The sequence below is a fragment of the Ceratotherium simum genome, chromosome 29 (genome assembly GCF_057802395.1).
Source record: "Ceratotherium simum simum isolate JZ-2026a chromosome 29, ASM5780239v1, whole genome shotgun sequence".
In the NCBI taxonomy this organism is placed as follows: Eukaryota; Metazoa; Chordata; class Mammalia; order Perissodactyla; family Rhinocerotidae; genus Ceratotherium; species Ceratotherium simum.
Window position 1 is genome coordinate 22,699,172 of NC_141928.1, and position 24,894 is coordinate 22,724,065.

The 24,894-nt window shown below is 41.5% G+C and overlaps 1 protein-coding gene across 2 annotated transcripts in view; it reads right to left on the bottom strand.

Annotated features, from left to right (window-relative positions):
• Positions 1–726: 726 nt before the first annotated feature.
• The window catches only part of SLC31A1 (solute carrier family 31 member 1), a 35,197-nt gene continuing 11,029 nt past the window's right edge, over positions 727–24,894 (bottom strand). For both annotated transcript variants that reach the window (XM_004423342.3, XM_087419273.1), the window contains exons 2-5: positions 7,923–8,083; positions 7,338–7,410; positions 5,946–6,114; positions 727–4,074 (exon numbers count right to left, since the gene is read on the bottom strand). In XM_004423342.3, the coding sequence (XP_004423399.1) occupies positions 3,873–4,074; positions 5,946–6,114; positions 7,338–7,410; positions 7,923–8,051 (573 nt within the window). In that variant the 5' untranslated portion in view covers positions 8,052–8,083 and the 3' untranslated portion in view covers positions 727–3,872. The remainder of the gene's footprint in view (positions 4,075–5,945; positions 6,115–7,337; positions 7,411–7,922; positions 8,084–24,894) is intronic.

The window sequence follows — 24,894 nt, forward strand, 5'->3', positions numbered from 1 at the left end:
ACTATGGAAGGGAGCAGCAGTGGTGCTAAATGGCAAGATGCCCATGTGGGGGCTGGTAGGAAGGGCACATAACACCCGCATCCTGGCATTACCAAAGGGACAGGCAGGGCTAATGCTCATCTCAAGGCTTGGCAGTGAAGTTCCTAGAGGCCCAACTCAGGGCCTCTTGCCTGACAGTATAAATACAAGGAAGGGATTATGATATGACAAGTTAGCTTTTAAATTCAGGAATCCTTGGTATACTCAGATATTTGCTGCTTCATGAAGACCCTGTCTCCTGTGCAAAAGGTCATGCAGATCTTCTGGCATGTACTAGCTTATCATTTTAAGTAGAGGAGGAGTAGAGTGAGATGAAAACAGAGATCATGCCACCTAAAAGACTGACATCTTAAAAACTGATGGTAATGGCCACACTCTATGTGGACAATGAAGAGACCACTTACTCTGATATCATTCTGTGTAGAAAGACATACATAGAGGGCCGGCCCTGTGGCCTAGCGGTTAGGTGTGCGTGCTCTGCTGCTGGCAGCCTGAGTTCGGATCCTGGGTGGGTACTGAGGCACTGCTTGTCAGGCCATGCTGTGGCAGCGTCCCATATAAAGTGGAGGAAGATAGGCACAGAGGTTAGCCCAGGGCCAGTCTTCCTCAGCAAAAAAGAGGGGGATTGGCATGGATGTTAGCTCAGGGCTGATCTTCCTCACAAAAAAAAAAAAAAAAAGACATACATAGAATCACAAAATCAAAATATTTATTTTGTTCTTTTGTACACGACACTGTTAAAACATTCCTACTACAGCAATACTGCTCTCCAGGAGCTTACAATCTAAAGCAGTCAACATTAATTGTAGACTCAGTGATTAAGGCATAATATCAAGTGCAGACTTTGTATCTTTAGATGTATCTTCTAAAAGCAGCAGCCAGAGAGGGCAGGATCAAAATTAAATGACATGAAAGTGTACCCTCTGCTCCCTCTCCTTATAAGGAACCCCTCGTGGCTAGAATCCAAGACCAGTGCCCCACAGCTTCAAGGGAATTCCAGACAACCCTACCATAGAGGTAGTGAAGAAACCTTAATCTCTAACTCCCTGGTGGACACAAAGGATTCTCTGTTTGTGGGCAATGGGGGGCTTAGTGTTCCTGTAGCATAGACTGGAGACAGCACCTGAGATTCTGTAACTCTGCAGATGGTACTAGGTAGCTCTTTACCAAGCCTTATAGAAATTCCAGCCAGACAATTGCTCCTCGAACCATGCTTAAGGTCTCTATCAAGTATTACAACTTCTGGTTGGTATCTATATCCGCTGCATAGCAATATCCATTGCATCAGGAGGGCTAGGGAGACTTAATAAACTAGATATATGGGATAAAAGACTGAAAGAAAGAGAAAAGCAGAGCAGAACAAGGGGCCAAAGAAATGGGGATACCGGCTTCTAATGTGAACAGGGAAAGAGGAAAAGAGAAATCTGATTCAAAAGGAACAAAGAAGTCAGCCTCAATTCCAAATGAACACAGACACAGAAATGAAAGTCAACAAGATCATTATATTAGCACAATCCAAGAGCGCAAGAAAGATAGAATTTAAGCTTTAATTTTTTTTCTCCTTCACTAGCTTCCTCCTTTGGCAAGCTAGTCTAAGAACTGCGGGATTCAGGTTTGTCATGAGATTCTATCTTGAGTACCTGAAGACTTATGCCAAACTGATGTTTCTGAGTTTCAAATTCATACCATTTTGTCTTAACTGGCCTTGATTTTTCTTACCTTACTGATAACTTCCTGTACCTGAAAGGGTCTTTTGTAGCAGCTCATGCTAAGATTTCTAGAGAGGACCAGGGTCACTACTAAACATTGATTCTTATTATTCTCATGGTTTTATTATTCCTTGGTTTCTGAGACAATAACAGGCTATTTACCTTAATGTTGGACTCTGTCAGTACCTGTCATTCACACTGCTCATGCTAAGTGTTAGCATTACAAGGGCTTGGAATGAGAGAAAAGCACAAAACTCGAAATGTTGGTTCTTAGATTTTAACCTCAATCCAGTAGGCTCATAACCCTCCCTTGGTTCAAAGCCATGGAAGTACACACTCCTCGCTCTCCAAATAGTTAAGGGGCACCCACAGAGAAAGTACAAACTTCAAAACCACAACAGAGGCCAACAGGATAGCTGTGTCGTGTCTCCTCTGCCCTGAGGCACGACTGGAGTCTAGCACCAAGGAGGGCAGGATTTAACAGACCAGCACAGGAAGAGTCACTTTACAGAGGTAGTTTGGACTGGGAACAAGACTGCAGTGTAGACTAACAACCAAATAGAATAAAAATCCACTGTGATTCTTCAATGAGAAAAGAGCTTTTGGCCACCTGTGATCTAATTAAGCCCCCAAGAGTAACAAAGATGGGCATGGAGAGGATGAGGATCTGCCTGGTGTGGGCATGGAGTTTGAGGGCTGAGGAAAATCTAGCCATCAGCAGACCATACCCTAAGCCTCTCTAAAGAGAGGGCTGGACTTTTGCCCTTCTGGCCCATGACTGGCTGATTTACACTGCAGATCAAAGGTCTTTTCAATCTCAAGCTACTTTGAAGAAACCACAGATCTATTAAAATAAGAGCTAGTGATTTCATCCATGCTGATAAAAGTTACTTTGGCTACAGCCCTTTGTGCACGTGTGCTTGGGCACACATACATCCAGTTGGGGGCTGAATCAATGCTCGTGGAATGATTAAGTATTGACCAGCAGCATTCAGTATATGAGTTAAGCCCAGACATAGCACCTACTGATAGCAATTCCAATTCCACGCCCAGTACCAGGAAGCTCACCCACCAGGTGAGACTCCCTTAGTTTAAAGCAGAGATTCTCAAAGTGTGGTCCCCTGACCATCAGCAGGAGCATCACCTGGGAACTGGTTAAAAATGCCAATTGTGGGGTTCTGGTTTGAGGGCGAGCAACCAGTGTTTTAACAAATGCTTCAGGTGATTCTGATGCATGCTAAAGTTTGAAAACTACTGGTTTAGAGGCAGTCACATGAAAACAATTAATGGGAGGAAATGAGTCAAACTCTTTCGCTTCATTCAGCTGTGACAAACCAAGGTGGCAAGTCGGAATGTCAACCGTTTTGTTTTAAAATATCTATTTCTATTTTCTCAAATTGTCATCTTTTTTTTGATTGACAAGTTCATTCTAATGAAATGTTAAGTGGGAACACAAGTTGAGGAGTCAGCCACCCAACAATGCACATTTCTGCAAGCTCCAGGCCTGTATTTAGTCTCAAACCACCCCTCGGCCCACTACAAAGATTTCAGTGTAACACATCACACCTCAGGAAAGGCACAATGTATTTGCCACTCATTGAGTCCAAAGACCCGGAACTTATTTTTTAACGGTAAGCATGGGTTCTGGGTTTAGTTAGGCAAGAATTTCCCTCAGCTGCTGTCAATCCTGGCTGAAGTTAATCCCTCTCCTTCACTGACCCAGGAAAAACACACCAAATTCACATATTGTCTGTTAAAAAAATGAAAACAGAAGTCTAAAAGAGGAATCAGGTGATCAAGCCATTGAATAGAAAGCTACTTGGATTAGACAAGAACTTATAACTTGGATCTAAGACGATGGGGGAGGACAGGACATCTCATGTGTGGGTTCACCTCAAGAGAAATGAGAATCGCAGTTCATTAGGGAAAAAAGAGGGAGGTTACCAGTTTAGCTCAGAGACTGTAAGCTAAACCTCTGTTGAGCAGATGTGTGTGTGTGTGTGTGTGTGCGTGCGTGTGTAAGGAGATAAGGAGCGAGAAGGGAAGATTGGAGTAGGAATCATGTCTTCCAGCCTTGAACTGCTTCCCACTGCAACCGATAAGGCCACACCACAGAGTTTGATGTTAATGGCAATGCTCTGTGATATCCACGACCACCGCCTTCTTCCAGCTGAAGAAAAAGTATCCTGTGCCGGCCCCTGCTGCTACAGCAATGCAGAGGTAGCCATTGTAGGTCATGAAGATGAGCATGAGGAAGTAGCTGACGACCACCTGGATGATATGCAGCACTGTCTGCAGGAGGTGAGGAAAGCTCAGCATCTGTTGCCTGGAGAGCAAACAGGGACACAACAATCAGGGACCCCTAGGAGTGTGCAGGCAGCTCGGCAGGTCAGGAGACAGGGGGAACAGTCATAGTCATGAGCTCAACTGGAGCCGGACTCCCTCACAGCCACCCTGGCAACTCGTGGGCACTTGTGTGTACGTATGTTGTTTATTGATCCCTGGAAATAAAACATGGTAGGGCTGTCAGGTTTATAAACGTTGGCCAGATAGGATTATATGTCAGCAGGAGGGACCCTCTTTGGGGAAAGGGGAGAGGAAGGAGGAGTGATCCCCTGACTTACCTCCATTTTGTATCCTGAAAGCGAAGCCCTAAGCCCTCTCATACGTATTTGCCTGAACATTTTCAGGCCTTCCACCTTGTCAAAGTTTACATTCTAAAACAATGGAAATAGAATCAAGGGTTGGGTGGTGTAGTAGAAAGCACTTTATTAGGGATCAGGAGACCTGGCTATCACTTCTGTCACTTACTAGTTCTGTCACCTTAGGTAAGTCACAAACTATTTGGGCCTCAATAAGCTCATTGATACAATGGGAATAAACAGTATCGTGCTTACTTGAAAGTAGGATATTGGTCTATAGGATTCCTTGAACACCAATTTAGTTTTAAGACGTACATTTCTATTAAAACTGAATCTCAAAACGCATTTGCCAATCTGTGGGAAAAACCAATAGTCATCCAAGTACTTTCTTAGATGGAATACAGACATTTGTACAGTCTTATATTGTAAACAAAATGAGACTAGAGCTGGGTAGGCACAATTTTTTACAGAAAGGAATCAATTGGATTCTGCCATTCTTCTATACCCTGACCTAAATTTCTTTAATTTTTATTTTTTTCCCCCCAAAGCCCCAGTAGATAGTTGTATGTCATAGCTGCACCGCCTTCTAGTTGCTGTATGTGGGACGCGGCCCCAGCACGGCTGGAGAAGCGGCGTGTCGGTACGCGCCCGGGATCCGAACCCGGGCCGCCAGCAGTGGAACGCGCTCACTTAACCGCTAAGCCATGGGGCCGGCCCCTAAATTTCTTTTCTTAACTTGTTTATTATTATTTTGGCAAATATTTTAAAATACAGATGTCTTACGTTCTTCCAAATTGACCAATACTTAAAACTCAGAATAAATGTCATGTTTGCAGAAGGGTTCCTATTATTCCTCCTTTGGCCTACTCATGACCCACAACCCCAAGCCTCCAGAGACAGTGTTTTTTTTTTAAAAAAAATGTTTTTAAATATATTTATTTATTCATTTAGTGTGTTTGTGTGTGTGTGAGGAAGATCAGCCCTGAGCTAACATCCGTGCCCATCTTTATACGGGGTGCCGCCACAGCATGGCCTGACAAGCGGTGTGTTGGTGCGCACCTGGGATCCAAACCCGGGCCGCCAGCAGTGGAGAGCACGCACTTAACCGCTATGCCATGGGGCCAGCCCCCCACCCAATTTTTTTTTAATTGATGTCTTAATAGTTTATAACATTGTGAAATTTTAGTTGTACATTATTGTTTGGGAGTCACTGTATAAATGCCTCCCTTCACCCCTTGTGCCCACCCCCCAACCCCCTTGCCCCTGGTAACCACCGAACAGTTCTCTCTGTCCGTGTGTTAGTTTATCTTCCACTTATGAGTGAAATCATGTGGTGATTGTCTTTCTCTCTCTGGCTTATTTTGCTTAACATAATACCCTCCAGGTCCATCCATGTTGTTGCAAATGGGACGGTTTTGTCTCCCAAGACAGTTTTGATCAAGGTCATATAGAATCACTAACTCAAGAGGAGGCTGTTGCTAGTAAGATAGCTGCTTTGCTGCTTAACTAATCTAGCTCTCCAGAACTTCCAACTGGATCTGTTTGATCTTCTTACCCAACAGTTTTGTGTGTCTCCATAAGGGTAGTACCATTTGGTCCTGGGACAGGCATGGAATTGTAGCGAATGCTGACTTGTGACTTGCGCAGCAGGCTCTCTCGGCCTATCTTGAGTCCTTCATAGAACACTGCTAGTAAAAACACTGCCACGAAAGCTCCAGCCATTTCTAAATAGGGAAGGAAAAGATGGTGGTACTGTCAAACAAGCAAAGTCCTTAGCTGGTGTGCTGTCCAAGCTAGAAAGACAACACAGAAAAAGTGCTACTCTCAATTTCTGAATTCATTATATTGTTACCTCTTCACTTGTACAGAGAGAAGAGAACAGCTAAGATGGTGTTAGTGAAAACCATTGCCTCCACTGAAGAACATATTCAATTTCTGGTTAAGATACAAAAAATTATCTGAACAACAATAACCTTTTGGTCTGGTTGCTTGATGTCATTAAATTAGCTTGTTAATTGAAACACACAATGTAGAATATGCAAAAGAGGAATAAAACGACTTATCTTTGAGTGCTATTTCTTGAACAGGCATTTCGACTCTAAGTTTTTCACACTGCAAAGTGTTGGTAATGATATGAATGTATTCAAACTGCTGAATTAACACACTACCTAAACTAAATGCTCCCTTTCTTCCCAGAACAAATTCATTTTGTGGATCCAAAGATACATCTGGTGCGCAAAGCAGTCCAATTGACCACTGAGCTTGTGCAATTTGAACTTAAGGGACACCAATGTGACCTTATAGACACAAAGAAATGGCTGATTAGTTACAAAAAACTAGGACGGACCCTAAGATCGGCCATGCCAATAATCAGGAATGATGCAGACCACAGTTTGGTAAGCTAGAAAGAGCATTGGCGTAGGCAGATCTAGAAGGTCTGGGTCTCTGTCCTAGCTCTGACATACTAACTCTATGTGATTTAGGGCTAATCATTTTGCTATTTGAGGTTTAATTTATCCGTAAAATGGAAGGATTGTACTAGATCAATAATTTTTAACCTAAGGTTATTTTGTGGTATGTAATATAAAATGCTTATGTCATTTGAACTTGACTTGAGTCTTACGTCCAGGACCAAAAACTTATCAGACAAGGAAACACTCTGGAAAAGGATGAAAAGAAATGGATTACAAAAGACTCTTATCTGGTATCTAAATTATTTTTCAGAAACCCTAAAACATACACGTTATTTAAGGGAGGTTTACTGTAGGACCAAAATAAGCATTGTGTATCCTTACCTTCCAGGTAGGAAACAGGAAGCAAAATGGTTATGTATCATAACTATAATGATTCAGTAATCATGGCAGAAAGAGGTGCTGGGTTTCCAGATTCTTTGTCACTGTCTCTCATGTGACTGTTACCTTCAAACACCACCTGATGGCTTACTCACCTCCAGCTGTATTGATCACCAAACCAGAAAACAATAGTTCCACATTCCGAAAGCCAAAGTAGAAGGTCATAGGCTGCCAGAAAACCAAACCAAGACAATTAGAGACAATTAAAGATTCTCACTGAGAATTTTAGGTAAAGAAGCTTAGCACATTTAAAAGTAGCTGATCTGGATAATGAGAGACACTGAAGTGGGAACACTGAAGTGGGAGGCTTTCTTCCTTATTTTAGCATTCCTACCACAGATACTCTCCACTAGTACTCTCCTTTGCCCCCACCAACGACTTTTGTATTTTTCTCTTTCCTACACAAAGCATAAAGACCACAACTTAATTCAGGAAAGGGTCAACTTTGAAAGAAAGCAATAGAGAAGAAAGAAGCCTAGAAATCTTGGTTCTGGTTCTGGCATGGCTCTGTAATTAATCTGCCACATGATCTTGGGCAAATTATTTGACTTGTCTGGGTCTTAGTTTTTCCTCATCAGCAAACTGAGCTCTAAAGACAACCTTCCAGTCCTAAAATTCGATTATTTCTATTACCCAAGTGGGTGAGAGAGGGCTTGGGCTGCCCCTCCTGTGGCACTCACCATCATCATCATATGGTCCATGCTCTCGTCATGGGAGTGGGAGGCTGAAGTGGCCGAGTGATGGTGAGCAGGTGCCGTGGTAGTGTTGTGGTCCATATGGCTCATCTCCATGTGGTGAGAATGGTCCATTTTTCCAGGAAAAGTTGAGTCAGCAGAAGATTCTTGTAAGAAAAAGAATTATATATAATAACATAAGGAAATAAAATCTTGATTCTTGATAAATACTTTGTCAATGTGGGATTTCATCCAATGAATGAACACTCTCCTAGCACCTTTACTCAGAATTATTCTTCATAATCTACAGATGGAGAGAGAAATAACTGTGCAAATAGGGATCACTTTTGGAGACTGTGGCGGAAGGGATTTACACTTAGGGTTTCAGAAACCTAACCCTCATTCTGCAGAATCGTTACTTTAATAGATATGTTTAATGTATGTTCAAATTTAGATATGAGATAAGGAGAAGAAAAGTAGCTTCTTTGGGTTGCAGGAAATAGACAATCTGTAATAATGGACAAATTGATGCCATTAATGAAATTTAACTGCTCTAAGGCTTTCTAATCATAAATGTCAGTAGATAAAAAGTACTTCAGACGATTCACCTAATTGGATGGCCTGTGTGTGTTCAATCAGAATATTAAGAACACAATTTCACATATAGGACAACTAGCCTTCAGCTAATTTAAATTTGAATAAAAGGTCTATTGCTGCCCTAGGCAAGCAGTGTGCTCAGAATTTAGATACGACATCAGTCCTAGCAGGGCATTAGAGCTGAGAACACTGAAAACAAGGTATAAATTGGATATTCTATATTAAATTAAGTCTAGACGACTGCATATTCAGCCTTGTATCTTTACTACCACATCACCGCTTTACTGCAAAAGTCCATCTGGCACATAAACCAAGGAGCAAAAACTCCTGTAGCTGGGGTAAGGGTGAGGAGAGGAAAGGTGGGGAGGGTGGAGAGGGAGGTCTTGCTGGACTCTCTTTGTGTGTCCCTCAACTCCAATTTGTGCAGGAAAGAGTGCCTGGGAAATTCCAAGCAGGTATTCCATGTTCAAAAGCCTGAGGGTGCCTCTCATTATACTTTCAATTGATAAATATTTCTGAAGCTATACTACATGCCCAACTCTGAGCTGAGTGCTAGGAATTCAACAGGGAATAAGACACACAAGGTACCCGATGGAGAAACAAACAATAAAGTAAACAGAACAATTTCATAGTGTGATTAGTGCTGTGAAGGAAATAAACAGGGGACTAGGACAGCATTACTAAGAGGTGGAGAAGAGTCATATTTTAGAAAATTTACGTAGATCCAGGGAGTCATGTATGTCTAACTCAAAAGCACAAATATTCCGCCGTCTATTTTCCCCTCTTCAACTCCTATCCCATGATAGGAGCAAGGGACAATAGGACAGCAAGAACCTTAAGAAATAGGTTCTTATTTCCAGAAAAGGACAACGTAAAGCATCAGTTAGGAATAACCAAAGTTGAACTTTGAATTTAAGTAACTTTCATGCCAGATACTACATTACTTAATAATTATTGAGCTTGAAAGTCTGGTCTTATTAATACTATTGCCATAAAAGATTGGTGGTACCAAGAGATATGTAACAAGATCTTTGTCCGCAAAGTTTTTATAGTAAACAGTAAAAAATAGAATACACACAAAAATAATCAACAAGAGAGCGCACACACAGTTTCAGTGATGGGACAAACGGTAAATGGGCAGCAGTTTCCAGACAAAGAATCATGGTAGGATGGAGAGATCACTGGTATCAGAGTGATTATAAATTATGATTTTGAACCAAGCAAATTAAGTAAAATAAGAATGAAAAGAGGGCCGGCCCCGTGGCTTGGTGGTTGAGTGCGCGCGCTCCGATGCTGGTGGCCCGGGTTCGGATCCCGGGCGCGCACCGAGGCACCGCTTCTCCATCCATCCTGAGGCCGAGTCCCACATACAGCAACTAGAAGGATGTGCAGCTATGACATACAACTATCTACTGGAGCTTTGGGGGGAAAAAATAAATAAATAAAATCTTAAAAAAAAAAAAAAAAAAAAAAAAAAAAAGAATGAAAAGACTTTTGCCAGCCAGGAAGACTGCTGACACATCCTCATAAAGAGACTGAAGTAGGGCCGGCTCCGTGGCTTGGCGGTTGAGTGCGCGCGCTCTGATGCTGGCGGCCGGGGTTCGGATCCCGGGCAAGCCCCAAGGCGCCACCTCTCCGTCCAGCGCGAGGCCGAGTCCCACGTGCAGCAACTAGAGGGATGTGGACCTATGACATACAGCTATCTACTGGGGCTTTGGGGGGAAAAAATGAATAAATAAAATCTTTAAAAAAAAAAAAAAAAGAGACTGAAGTAGAAGTCACAAATTTTGTTCTCTTCCAAAAACAGTCTGAAAGGTGATTATAGCATAAGAAAACCATAAAGGATAATTTCATTCCATAACATGAATCTTGGCCATAGATTCAGTGAATATTTGCGGAGTGCCTTCTGACATAAGAGACTGAGAGAGAGACAGAGATGAACCAGACACAGTGTCTTTCCTCGGAGGCTTCAGGGCTAAAAGCTAAAAGGGGAAAGTGAACAGTCACAATTTTCATTTGGGGGCATAGGATAACATGTAAAGGACAGTTTAAAAAGCAAGAACATAGGGCCGGCCCCGTGGCTTGGCGGTTAAGTGTGTGCGCTCCGCTGCTGGTGGCCCGGGTTCGGATCTCGGGCGCGCACCGACGCACCACTTCTCCGGCCATGCTGAGGCCGTGTCCCACATGCAGCAACTAGAACAATGTGCAGCTATGACATGCAACTATCTACTGGGGCTTTGGGGGGAAATAAATAAATAAATAAATAAAATCTTAAAAAAAAAAAAAAAAAAAAGCAAGAACATAGCACCACAAACTACCTAATATTTGTACCTTTGATTTCCTTGAGGAACTTCTACATATTCTTCCCATCAACGTTTTCTGAAGACCCACAAGTTCCCAATTGTTCAGGAGCTTCATTATCAACTAGAGACACCTGCTCAATGAAGCTGTGAATTCAAATCTCTTCAGACATACAGTGACCCAGTAATTCAGACGTCCACATCTCAAGAATGCCTTTCAAAGTACACACCTGTTTTGAAGTGCCGTCTTTGTAGGATATATTTCACATTCAAATACACTCGGAAATAGAGCAGGAATAGAATCTACTTCCCTTCATTGTCAGTGGACAATGGATTTCTCATATCGGAATCCTATGCAAAGCTTGCCCAATGGTATATGAATAGGAAGGTACAAATCTGGTGGAAATTAACATACACACATCCACTGTTGGCACAAACTCAAACCAATCCTGGCAAGTTCTTATGCTCACTAAAAGTCTTGTGCTAGGAAAAATCCCATGGGAATATGCCAGACTCAAATGATACCAAAAAAGGAAAAACTTAAAAATTTATTATTAAAGCATAATAATAAATTTCTCTTCCTACTTGATTTTTCAGTGATGAGCCATACGTATTTGGATAACTCATCTTCTAAAAGCAATCAAACACACCCAACCCATTCCCTCCAGAAGAGAAATCCTACTTATAGGAGGTAAACTGGCGGTTAGTGTTAGTTTGTTTCCTTCGGTAGCTTTAATCTAAGATCCAAGCCCAGCTTCTTCCAGAATAAAAATGGGTACTGAAGCAAGAATAAATCAAAGAATACCAACACAGCAATACTGTTTGCTGTCTCAATTTGTAATCTGAAGAAAATGGTTTAATCATGAGCTGTGCTGTTCTTTCTTTGGTTTATTCAAGTTTCTCTAAACTCCACAGCCAACTTTAACTACTTGCTCTCCAAGAACTGTTTTCTCTAATTTAGCTCCACCCCACTGTCTCTAAGAACTGGGTTCAAGGTCCACAAAGTAGCTGAATCAAGTTTCTTGACTTGTAAAGCAATTATCATTAATGGAACTTGTGGAAAAGTTAGTAATGATGAGTGATAGGTGGAACTTTAGGAAAATTTTTGTATTTACCAATTCACTGGATTTCTGGTTTTACGACAATCTACATCCATGTTAATTCCAAGAACTCCTGTTCTTGTTTAAAATCTCCACCATTCACTTTTCTTCTTATCCTCATTCTTCCATTTCATTAAATTTACAAATTATTTATAAAGAAGAATACTAACAAAAAAAATCTGAGAATATAACTCAAGGATAGAACTGAAAAACAAACAACAACAAAATCTTAGGATTCCTAACTTTCGATCTATGATAAACTCTACCTACAATATTTTATTTACCAAGCTGAGTTTATAATTAGGTGGAAAGATCAGGAATACTGTACTTTCATTAAAATTTTTGCCAATTCAGGCAAATTAGTTTTATCTAACAGAATCCAAGGGGTACCCATAATGGAGAAGTGCCTTTGCATTAGACAATGGAGTCATGAGCTTAACTACGTAGCTGGAGAACATCTGCCAAAGAATGTGGAAGGCGCTCTGACTGCATAACCTGGGAAAGTTCCTTAGCCTCTCTGGAGCTGGTTTCCGGCCAGTAGAAGACCCGTTGGAGGGCTGCTGGGAGGAGGAAACGAGACGACAGACATAAAGCATTTGGCAAAGTGCCTGACAAAGCTATCATCATTATGTGGAATATGAGGGGATAAAATACCTTAGATAGGGGAAAATTCAGTGAATGAACTTTGTGGGAGAAAACATTAATCACAATATTAGCTTTCTGTTAGCTTGTCTCCTACGAACTATTCTAAATTTATTTATTTATTTTTTCCCCCAAAGCCCCAGTAGATAGTTGTATGTCATAGCTGCACATCCTTCTAGTTGCTGTATGTGGGATGCCGCCTCAGCATGGTCGGAGAAGTGGTGCGTCGGTGCGCGCCGGGGATCCGAACCCGGGCCGCCAGCAGCAGAGTGCGCGCACTTAACCACTAAGCCACGGGGCCGGCCCTCCTATGAAGCATTCTAGCCAAGCCCACTTTCAAGCCCCTTTCTGCATATCCTGTCTCCAAACTGAGACCACGAAGTGGCTATCAACACTTATGTGGATAGTTCATAATAGCTCCTTCTTCTATCGTAGAAAACACATGTATCTTTAAAGAAATACAAGAGAACTGGTCCAGGAATTGATTAGAGAAAAAAATCAAGCATGAGTTTCTATGAACTTAGTTCAGATAAAATAGTTAAGAAGTTTCTTTCTTTTTTTTTTTTTTTTTTTTTGTGAGGGAGATCAGCCCTGAGCTAACATCCAATGCTGATCTTCCTCTTTTTTTTTTGCCGAGGAAGATTGGCCCTGAGCTGACATCTGTGCCCATCTTCCTCTACTTTATATGGGATGCTGCCACAGCATGTCGTGACAAGCGGTTCATCGGTGCGTGCCTGGGATCTGACCCTGTGAACCCTGGGCTGCCAAAGCAGAGCACGCACTTAACTGCTTGCGCCACTGGGCCAGCCCCAAGAAGTTTATTTCTCAGGAAGGCTTTACACTATTCAGTTTCTAGGGTACCTATATGCCAACCTGTTTCTATTGCTCTGAATACTATTAGATACGAGAAATGAAATGACACATTCTACGTTGGATGTCATATAGCTTTGCATATCTTTCTGTTCTCCTCTTTCCCCCATTTATTTATTTATTTTGTGAGGAAGATCAGCCCTGAGCTAACATCCACGCCAATCCTCCTCTTTTTTGCTGAGGAAGACCGGCCCTGAGCTAACATCTATTGCCAATCCTCCTCTTTTTCCCTTTTTCTCAACAAAGCCCCAGTAGATAGTTGTATGTCATAGTTGCACATCCTTTCTAGTTGCTGTATGTGGGACGCCACCTGAGCATGGCCGGACAAGCGGTGCGTCTGTGCGTGCCCGGGATCCGAACCGGGGCAGCCAGTATCGGAGCGCGTGCACTTAACCGCTAAGCCACGGGGCTGGCCCCATCCTCTTTCCACCATTTAATAAGGACGGTGTGGTGTTTATACAAATAGGTTTCAAAACTTCCTTGTATTCAAGGGTCTAATTCTTTCGCAGTCTACTTCTGAGGGTCATCACAAAAGAAGTTTCCTCTATTCCTGCCCCACTCCACCAACACAAACACATTGTAAAACTTAACTAGAGGGCCAGATTCTTTGCAAAATAAACATGATTTTTATGGACAGAAGTTAGGAAATTAGCGAGAAGGCTAAATTCTGATGCCCATTCCCAGTTTTAGCACTAACCTTACTTCTAATAGGTTTAGTCTGAACTTCAAATTCTCTTCTATTTTCCTGGTATTGCACAACAATGGATAAGAAACAATAATCCATGGGGACTATAAAGATTAGAACCCACAAAAAGACTACACAGAAGTGGTCATACATCTGCCACATGGGCCCTCATCTCCAGCTCAGACAGATGTAATCTGGAGCCTCAGACAATTCTTTCCGAGACTGCCTGTAGTCTTTCCTGACTTCCATGATAAGGAAGATTAGAAGAAAGTTTTTATTCTTAAAACGATTAGGGTCATGTTTCTTTTTAGATTTTTAAAAAAGTAAACGAAGAGAAATCTATCCAGTCGCTCTTCTGCTTTCTGCAGTCGTTATTTATGACTGGTGACTTACAAGCTTTTGGCAACCACAGATACGGGAAATTCAAGGTCAAAGACAGCAGACTACCATAAACAGGGATTCATGCTTATGGACTATGTTCACACGATCAAGCAGCCAGTTTAATTGGACTAATCCTGCCTTTTGATGACCTGTACGGGGTTAGTAGATATTCTGAGAAATGGCTCTGGCTTTGTTTCAAGTGCCCCTATAAAGTGAACTTTAAAATTCTCTTGATGGCTTTATGAATTCCACACTTACGTAGTCCTTTCGGGGTGGGTGGTGGTAAAGGAGATGTAGGAGTAAAGGGGAGATACTGCAATAATAAATAGGGCTTAGGGGCCTCTCCATAACTTGGCATTCCAGGCCAATATACTGGAGTTGTTTAGAAAAAACATAGAAGCTTCCAGTAAACAGGACGGAGAAATACAACTTGATGAATATATAGTGGCAAGACCCTTCCCCTTGAAGGCTATGATATTGTTCTACTCATCCCCTAGGCCCTAGCCTCACATTCCTACTTCAAATTGACTGGCAGAAATGTCGTCATAATTATATGAATATAACACAACCCCTTTGGATATTTTAGCCGCCTTTCCTTGGCCTGTGTCCTTCTTGACGTGCAGTGATCATAAGGATACTTAATTTTGCCAGTTTCATTTACAAAGGGTATTAGACTCGAGCAAATCAGGTTTACACAGGTTCTCAGCCAGAACTGGCAAAAACTTATGACTCCCGAAGTTCTGCCATATCAATGTACTAAAACAGTCAGTAAAATGATGCAATGGAGGTAGAGAGAAAATAGGTCAGGTCAATAAAAAAAAAAAGAAATGTAAAAGACCTTAAAATCACACACATACACCCACCCACCCAGAGTGTCTGGCAGGTGATGGGAGTTGATAGGGCACTCACCACAACTGTAGGTTTATAAAGACAGTTGGAACTCAGTAGAATAATTGTCAAAACCCCACCACATCACTATCACCAAAAATAAAAAAAAAGAATCTTAGATTCTATGCTTTCAAAAATCTTCACTAAAACAAAGGCTACCATTTTCCCTTCCAACTTTTTGCCTTTGTTGATGATAAAAATAACTGCCAGGGGTCATCTACAACAAATTCTCACTTGCCTTTCTTCATGGCAATGGTTGGGCTGAGATGAGAAAGATATTGATAGAACCGGCAAAGAATTAATTTAGTGATTATTTGCAGATTTCAATATTACTTTGTCTTTCTTCACCATATACCCAGGCGAGCTCTGCTACTTCAGACAATCTGCACAGGATTCCCTGCGAGCACTTCTCATGGAAAGAAACCAAACTACGCACAATCTAGATCTTTAAGTAACAGCAGAGTCTATTTGGCTGAATTATTCATACATCAGACTAATGGGCTGCATCCCAAGTAACCAACTGCCAGAGACATAAAGGGAAAACTACTTCAAACAGTTACACTTAAAACTTAAAGAGCCTTCATTTATGAGTGGCCAATGATCTAGGCAAACAAGAAATGCTGCATGGACTGACATGTTTTCAGCAGAATACAAGAGCAGCTATGAATGAGTGGGAGTAGCTTTTGTACTCAGAAGTTCTTGGCTAAGAATATCTATTTTAGTAAAAAGGATGGTAACTCAGGAGCTGCTCTGAGAATCTCATCCTATCTATCTATGGAAAAGACGGAAAGCAAACCTGTGATTTGATTTCCCTTTTTTTTTGGTGAGGAAGATTGGCTCTGAGCTAACGTACATGCTCATCCTCTTCTATTTTGTATGTGGGATGCCATCACAGCATGGCTCGACGAGCGGTGCGTAGGTCTGCACCCAGGATCCAAACCTGCAAACCCCGGGCTGCCGAAGCAGAGTGTACGAAGTTAACCACTATGCCACCAGGCCAGGGCCTGATTTGATTCTAATCAGGATAAGACAAAGAAATACTTGGTTTCCAGATACTGGTTGAAGGTGACCCCCTTCTATTATAAATTTCATCTTTCCACATCTCCATTCCACCTTATTAGGCTGCTCAGGCTGAGCAAAGGAGATGAGAAATCTGTTGGGGCAAGACAGACCTGGAGGAACTGACTGCAAGGAGCATTATACAGCCATGGAAGACTATCATTTTCAAGAGAGCATATGCTCAAGACAAACAATGTTTTAAATGCCCATTGTCCAATCTCTAGATCACCTATGCCTTCTGGGCAAACATGAATGGACCATGCTACTACCATATAAGCAACAAAATATAAAGGAAAGAGGACTAGTTTAAATGTGAAAGAGATGTGGGTGATAAACACTATATTGGGCAAGTAATTTTATATTTTAGAGCTTCATTTTCCTTAACTGTATCTACAATGAATTACATGATTAATAAAGTTTCACCCAGAGCTAAAACTTAATTCTATATTTTTTCAGTTCACTTTCCAGGAGAACAGAATGATTCTCTGTCCCTGTCTTTACTATTGGATTCTAAGTTCTATGAGGACCGCACCCTGTCTTATTTATCTATGAATCGCCCGCATTTTCTAATACCCTGCACACAGTAGTAGATTACAATAAGTGTTTGCTGAAATAAATTGCTTTTCTGTTTTTCTCCCCTGGCAACTTAGACATAAGACAGATAATTCCTTAATCTGTTCAAGACACACTGGGCAAATCTCTATTTCTTCTCCACCACTTAGCGAGTCTGAAATGCTATATAATAATATTTGATAGCTATGCTTAGAAATTATTCAATAGCTCTATATCAAGAAGTAGCAAAATATAGTTGATATGGAAGTAATATAGACAAGTTAAATGTTTTAAGAGTTGGAAGAGTATTACAAATTCACCTAGTTCTACCTACTCATTTCATAGAAGCCTAGAGTATGAAAACACAAAGCTCTTGGAAGAATCTAACATTTACGTTTTCTGGCCTAATTTGCCTTTATAGGTACTTCTGGAAAATATTTGCTTTTTGTGACAAATGTAAGGAGACTGTAAACAAAACTCATACTTGTTTCTAAAAATGGAAGAAAGGACGAGAATACGCTGTCTGCTATTGACCTTTAGTGGTCTGAAGTGCTGAACTCAGATCCTTTATATGAATTAAGTCTCTAGGGCACTAACCCTTGACAAGCGCCACATAAAAGGACAGTGGAGAAAACAGAGCAAACTGTAAGACGAGATCAACTTGAAAATGTCTTTACTCTGTACATCTACTAAATGAATAAGTGCATGGAACCTGAACAAATGACACCGTACGAAACAATGGCATTTCCTTCCTATAAATCCAACTGTTATTTTATTCTATCCTCACAATCGCTCTTCTTGGTTCAGAGAAACTAAGGCACAGAGAGCTTAGCAACCTGTTCAATGTTATACTAGAAAGCTGTGGAGGTAGCTTGGCTAGAATCTATGTATCCTCACTCCTGGCCCAGGGCTTATTCTCTATTAAACCTGCCTTACTGGGCCGGCCCCGTGGCTTAGCGGTTGAGTGCGTGCGCTCCGCTGCCGGCGGCCCGGGTTCGGATCCCGGGTGCGCACCGAGGCACCGCTCCTCCGGCCATGCTGAGGCCGCGTCCCACATACAGCAACTGGAAGGATGTGCAGCTATGACAGACAACTATGTACTGGGGCTTTGGGGGAAAAATAAATAAATAAAATCTTTAAACCTGCCTTACTATTTATCCAATGTCACGACTTTGTCACCACACATCTCACAGTTTTGAACATTTTTTCTAATTCCGAGTAAATAAGAAGATTTACCCAGCCTGCCTCTGGTTTTTGCCATCAGCAGCTCTACTACAAACATGGGTTTTCCTAATGGTACCCCTGCCCTCTGTTCATCCTATATGATACATCAATGACAAATTAATTTACCTAAGGCACGGCTCTATTTGTCTCTCAAAAAATTCCACTGCCTACTCACCTCTCCATTGTCTATTCACCTCCCTGTTCTGAGATCACAGATCTCTAAGATAAAGGCCTCAACTTACCTTTCTGCCTACATGTACTTTGTGTTCAGGCCAAATGAGTCCAACAGCCAAAGTTTCTACTGTTCCTTGGACATATTATACACTTTTCTGCCTAGTATCTTTGCTCACATTGTTTCTTCAGTCTGGAATGCCCATCCTTACAATCTCTACTCCAACAAATCCTCCTCATCTTCCAAGGTCTAGTTCTAAGATCTCTGAATAGTCATAGCACATTGTGCTTTTCCTAACAACTCTGACTGGGACTAGGTCTCACAAAATACCCTAAAGTGTTTTTACGATCTTTTCAATCTGTGCCTGTTTCCGTCATCATGCTGATAGGACAGTATTGAGAAAAGGTAGGAGAGACAGTTGAATGGAAGTATTTCTCCAAAATTCCTTCTCATCTTCATCAACAGCCTTTTTTTTTTGTGAGGAAGATCAGCCCTGAGCTAACATCTGCCAATCCTCCTCTTTTTGCTGAGGAAGACTGGCCCTGGGCTAACATCTGTGCCCATCTTCTTCTACTCTATATGGGATGCCACCACAGCATGGCCCGACAAGTGGTGCGTCGGTGTGTGCCCGGGATCCGAACCAGTGAACCCCGGGCTGCCGCAGCGGAGCACGCGCACTCAACTGCTACGCCAGCAGGCCGGCCCCAACCACAGACATTTAATAGGCTCCTCTTGGATGCTTGTCCTTCTTGACCCAGCTAAGGAGGGAAGTCTGGCTCCAACAACTAGGCCTGGAAAGAGATGGACAAGCCATTTCTTCATCTATATGCAGAACACCTGAAATTGAACACTGAGTGCCCTGTCTCAATTTGTGGGTCACAGAAATCTCACTATAATTGGAAGGACCTTAGAAATCACTGCATAGAGCTTCTCAGGAATATACGAATTCTATAATAACTGTTCAAACACTCCTAGGGATTTGTCAGCCTAGTGTGTTGCTCCCCTCCAGAAATATAAGGAAGCAAACACTCTCTTTCCAGCTAAGCCAAGTATAGAAAATGCCCTATAGGAATCTGAATCTTGCTATTTGATGGTAATGATGTTGATAACAGAACCAGTACTCCAAGCTAAACTAGTATCTGTACTCCAGATATCATTTGCATGTATTTCTCAAGCCATAATTTGCATGTTAGGCTGTACTCCCAGGAACTAATTTGTGTCTGCAAAGAGAAACCTAAGTATCTTCACATCCAACTTTTGCTAATGATACACTTATCTTATGCTCACTATTTGGCATTTATGTCTCTCTGTTACAGACTTACTTTCCAGCCTTATCTCAATCTAATCCTCTTCACATTCAAATATTCCACTGAAATGATCTACTCACTTTTCCCGAATAAATTTAGCACTTGGAAACTTGTATGCCTTTTTGGCTTGTGTCACTCCCTGCAATGCCTTTTATCCCTCATTTTCTGCATGTATGCAATTCCTGCCATTATTTATTCAACATTTATTATGCACTTAAAATGTGTCAGAACTAGGATAAAGTTAAAACATGGCCCTTGCTCTTTTGAGTTTACAATCTAGCTCATTATTTAAGGCTTAGTTAAAATGCTACCTTTTCCATGGGATTTTCCTTGAATTCTTGACAGAAGAAATCTCTTTTCTGAATTTCTCCAGCAATCTTTTCTTATGGAAAATTTGACTTACAGTTCTTAAAATACAAGATAAAAAATAGCATATATACACAGCAAGTTCCTTGATGGCAAGCAACTAATTTCTACCTCCTTACTGCATCTGGAAGAGCACTGAACAAATATTCATTCATTCAAACAGTATTTAATTTTTTTTTTCGCTGAGGAAGATTTGCCCTGAGCTAACATCTGCTGCCAATCTTCCTCTTTTTGCATATGAGCCGCTGCCACAGCATGGCCACTGACAGACAAATGGCGTAGATCCACGCCCGGGAACCGAACCCAGGCCACCGAAGCGGAGCGTGCTGAACTTAACCACTAGGCCACTGGGGCTGGCCCAAAAAGTATTTAACTCTTACAATATCCATGTAGGTTTCACTATCTACTTACAAGGAGCCAGGTACAAAAAGCCCAGATTCTTGCCTTTGTGGAGTTTACTCTAAATGTAAACAATTTAAAATATGTAAACAAATAAATATGTATACATATATATAATTATAAATTGTGATAGGTGGTATGAAGGAAGTCAACCCAGCACTGTGGTAGAGAATAAAAGTGAAAGAACTAATTTAGACGGAGGAGGGCAAGTGGAGAGAGAAAGAGAGAAGCCCCCTCAAAGGAGGTAACATTTAAACAGACTGATAAATTATTGGAGTTAGGTAGAAAGGGAAGGGGACAGCATCCGTGAGGCAAAAAATAATCAAGGTCATTCAAAGTCAGTATGAACAGAACACAGTGAGTGAGAGAAAGAGAGGCCAACGAGGTTGAAGAGAGAGGCAGAAAGGGTATCAGTTAAGGCCTTATAGATCATTTTAAGGAGACTAAATTTTATTACAAGAGCAACTGGGAGCTGTTTAGCAGTAATCAGCAGGGGAGTGATAGGATCAGCTTCATAATTATAGAGTACTTTGGCTGCTGTGGAGAATAACTGGCCTTCATTTGTTCTTTCCCACTAATAGTTCCTGCTCAAGTTCTTCTGTGAGGCATTCACAGAAGGAAAAAAAAAACAACAATCCGTATAGAGCCTGGGTATAACCCTTTAATCTGTCAGAATCCAGAAAGATATCTGCTAAAATTTTAGAAGGATTAAGAGAAATTTCAAATTTCTGAGTTATAAAATGGTTTGAGGAGCAAAACCGAAGAATATTCTACAATGACTATCCTGGATTATAAGAGCTTCTCAAGTCACATGCCACCCTTTGTAGGTGAGAGTTAAGCTTTCAGAATATTGTTAAGAGTATGAGTTTGGAATCAGACGGTATTCAAATCCTGGCTCTGCTAATTTCTAGTTGAGTGTCCTGGTGACATGTCCTATAAAAGTCCCATGGGTCTCTAGGTTGGCAGTAGGTACTACCTATAGAGGCTGCTAAAGGGGCTGTGTCCAGATTTCAAAGGCACTTGGGTAAATGACTCAAATTTGCTACTTGCTCAATAAATTAAAAAAATATGATGAAAGCAGATTAAGCTCCCTGCGGGGACATGGACAGCAGACTGTAAGACACACAGCAAGTGCTTAACAGGTTTTTATTGGATTATACAATCTGTCCTATACATGGAAACCTTCAACAGCGGTATAAACAAACCTCACTTTTCACTCATACCTCCCCAAAACACTAGCAATAAATCCAGAATTTAAGTGACTCCAATTTTTAATGCCCTGTTTTAGGCACAGTGGAAAATACACTAGACTGAGTCCAAGATTTGGCTTCTGGTCTGTCCAACTTCATCACGTCGTGTTCTTTTGGGTAAAACACCCACGTCAGAGCTTCTCCATCTTGGCATTACTGACATTTAGGGCTGAGTAATTCCTCATTGCATGAGCTGTCCCGGGCACTGTAGGATGTTTAACAGTATCCCTAGCCTTTACTCACTAAATGCCAGTAGCACCATCCCAGTTGTGACAGCCAAAAATGTCTCCAGGCATTCCCAAAATTCCCCTGGGGGACAAAATCACCCTACCTCTTTGAGAACCACTTTTGATCTCTGAGTTTCAGTGTTTCATCCGCAACTCAGGGAAACATGGAGATAACATCTGTCCTGTTCTCCTAAGATAATGAATGGGAAGAAATACTGAGGGAAAAAAAAGACCACATAACATATGTAAAAGCAGTACTATTACTCTGTGGATTACTATTATGCTCTGTGAGGGCTCAACAATGAGGCTGCAGAAAATGACCCACATCTTGTTTATAGAAAGCATTGTAAGACTTAGGTTAAGGCTATGTGCAGTCTAATATACCTTTTAGGTACATATTCAATAAATATTTGTTGATTGAGTGATTCTAAGTCTGGGTCCAATAGTAACTTCACTGACTTCTGTGGCATGTTCTTAGGTCTTTTTCCTGAGCCACGACAATGCACTGTTTCCAAACCTGTACTTGAAGGACAGGCCTGGATTAAACAAGAACAGCTACTCCTTGTACAGATGGAACATCAAGGTACACAGGTTAACTGACTAGCCAAGGTCCTGGGGCAGTTGGTCTAGTGGCAGTCTGCAATTAGAATCCAGATTCTGATGTCAAGTCCAGTGCTCTTTCTATTACCTGTATCATGGTACTTTGATCTAACTATCTTGAGTCCCTGTCTCTTAACACAAAGTTAACCATTTGGCTTTCTGCAGGCAATCCAGAACAACTGAGATAAGGAAACAGAGCTGTAGTTTTGAGAGACGCTTAGGAAGAAATGTAGACCTACATCTATTGGGAGCCACAAGTGGATATTCCCTACATTTGGAGTAAACCAAGGTCAAGCTATCCACGTGCCCTGTCAAGTCTATGAGGTCTCTCTCCGTTAAGCTGTCCAGGAGGAGCTAAATCTAGTTGTTATCTACCTCCAGAGTAGTTGTGTCTTGCAATGCTTTATACCATGCTGTGGCATACAATTTGTGCTAACACTGTTACCCGCAGTGTTCTTGGCTGCTCTACCTCTATGTGGCTCTAAGTAAGGTGAGAGTGGACTTCCATACAGCCTGAGCTGCAGGCTGCATTTCAGCCTTCTGTTAAAATTCAGGAAAGCCCCAAACGTCATTCTCCTATATATTTTCAGAGCTGGAAACAGAACTTTTTTTTTTTTGAAGAAGATTGGCCCTGTGCTAATATCTGTTGCCAATCTTCTTCTTTTTCCTTTTTTCTCCCTAAAGCCCCAGTGCATAGTTGTGTATCATAGTTGTACAGTTATAGCTCTTCTATGTGGGATGCCGCCTCAGCATGGCTTGATGAGCAGTGCGTAGGTCCGTGCCCAGGATCCGAACCAGCGAACCCCAGGCTGCCAAAGCAGAACGCGCGAACTTTACCGCTATGCCACCGGGCCGGCCCCAGAAACAGAACTTTTAAAGAAAAACTCATAAAAATGTCAATTTTTATGGACACTTATTTTTATGGACCATTTATTCTACTCTTTTAAAATACCAGATCATCTCTAATTATTATGCCTCTGTATGAACTTTCAAATGCTGAATGTTGTTACAAAGAGTCATCACTCCCAAACATTGATTTAACAGTCTTCTGGATAATTCTGCAGCCCACCTTAACCTTTATCATTATTATAATTTGAAAGAACGTGGGCCGGCCCGGTGGCTTAGTGGTTAAGTGCGTGCGCTCCGCTGCGGGCGGCCCGGGGTTCGGATCCCGGCCGCGCACCGATGCACCGCTGCTCCGGCCATGCTGAGGCCGCGTCCCACATACAGCAACTAGAAGGATGTGCAGCTATGCCATACAACTATCTACTGGGGCTTTGGGGGAAAAAATAAATAAATTAATAAAATTATGAAAGAACGTAAGACTAGAAATCAGGAAATTTTGGTTCTAGCCTGGGTTTTTCCGTTATGTTAGGTAATTTAACCTTTATGGTCACAGTTTCCTTAGCAAAGAGATAGAATAATTCATCTTGAGGGCCTATTTCAAGTGGAAAAGTTTAGGTGTATATAATATTGTTCAATGAGAAACAAACGTACACTTGTCTTTTCTAGACCCATTCTGAATGTGATATGCTTTAGACATTCTAACGTTTCAGTGGCTTTTAATACTTACTGAGAGATACCTTGCTGAAGCAGAAAGAGCAAAAGTGAGAGCCCTCCTGGTTCTCAGAGTCAGACCACTGACTGGCATAAAGTTATGCCATCTCTGAAACTCGGAACAAGTTACTAAAACTCTGTGGGGATCATATATAAAACTGGGAGGATAAAATCTCACAATATTTTGAACATCAAATGTAAAAATATATATGAAAGTAACTGGCACATTAATAACATACCTAGTAAATAATAAATGTTAATTACTTTCCTCCTAACTCAAGGGTTTCTCAAAGTGTCGTCCAAGGATTGCCTGAATCAGAATCATTTGAGATTTTTGGCTAAAAAAGAAAATTATGGACCCCACTCCAGACTATTGAATCTCCTCTCAGGGAATGGGGCCTCAGAATCTAGATATTTACCAAGCTATACAGCTAATTCTTATGCACTCTAAAATTTGAGAACCACAGTTCTTTTTTTTTTCTTTTCTACTCCCCAAAGCCCCAAGCATAGTTGTATATCCTAGTTGTAAGTCTTTCTAGCTCTTCTATGTGAGCCGACACCACAGCATGGCAACTGACAGAGGGGTGGCGTGGTTCTGCGACTGGGAAAACAAACCCGGGCCGCCAAAGCAGAGAGCTCGTAACTTTACCAACTAAGCAATCAGGGCTGGCTCCAGAACCATAGTTCTGAATTATAGAGACGTACCACACAATATATATAGAACATAGAACCTAAGGACTGGAGGTTTAACAAGTGAGAGCTTAAAAAAAAGAGAAAAAGAAAGTCAAAATTCAACTAGGAA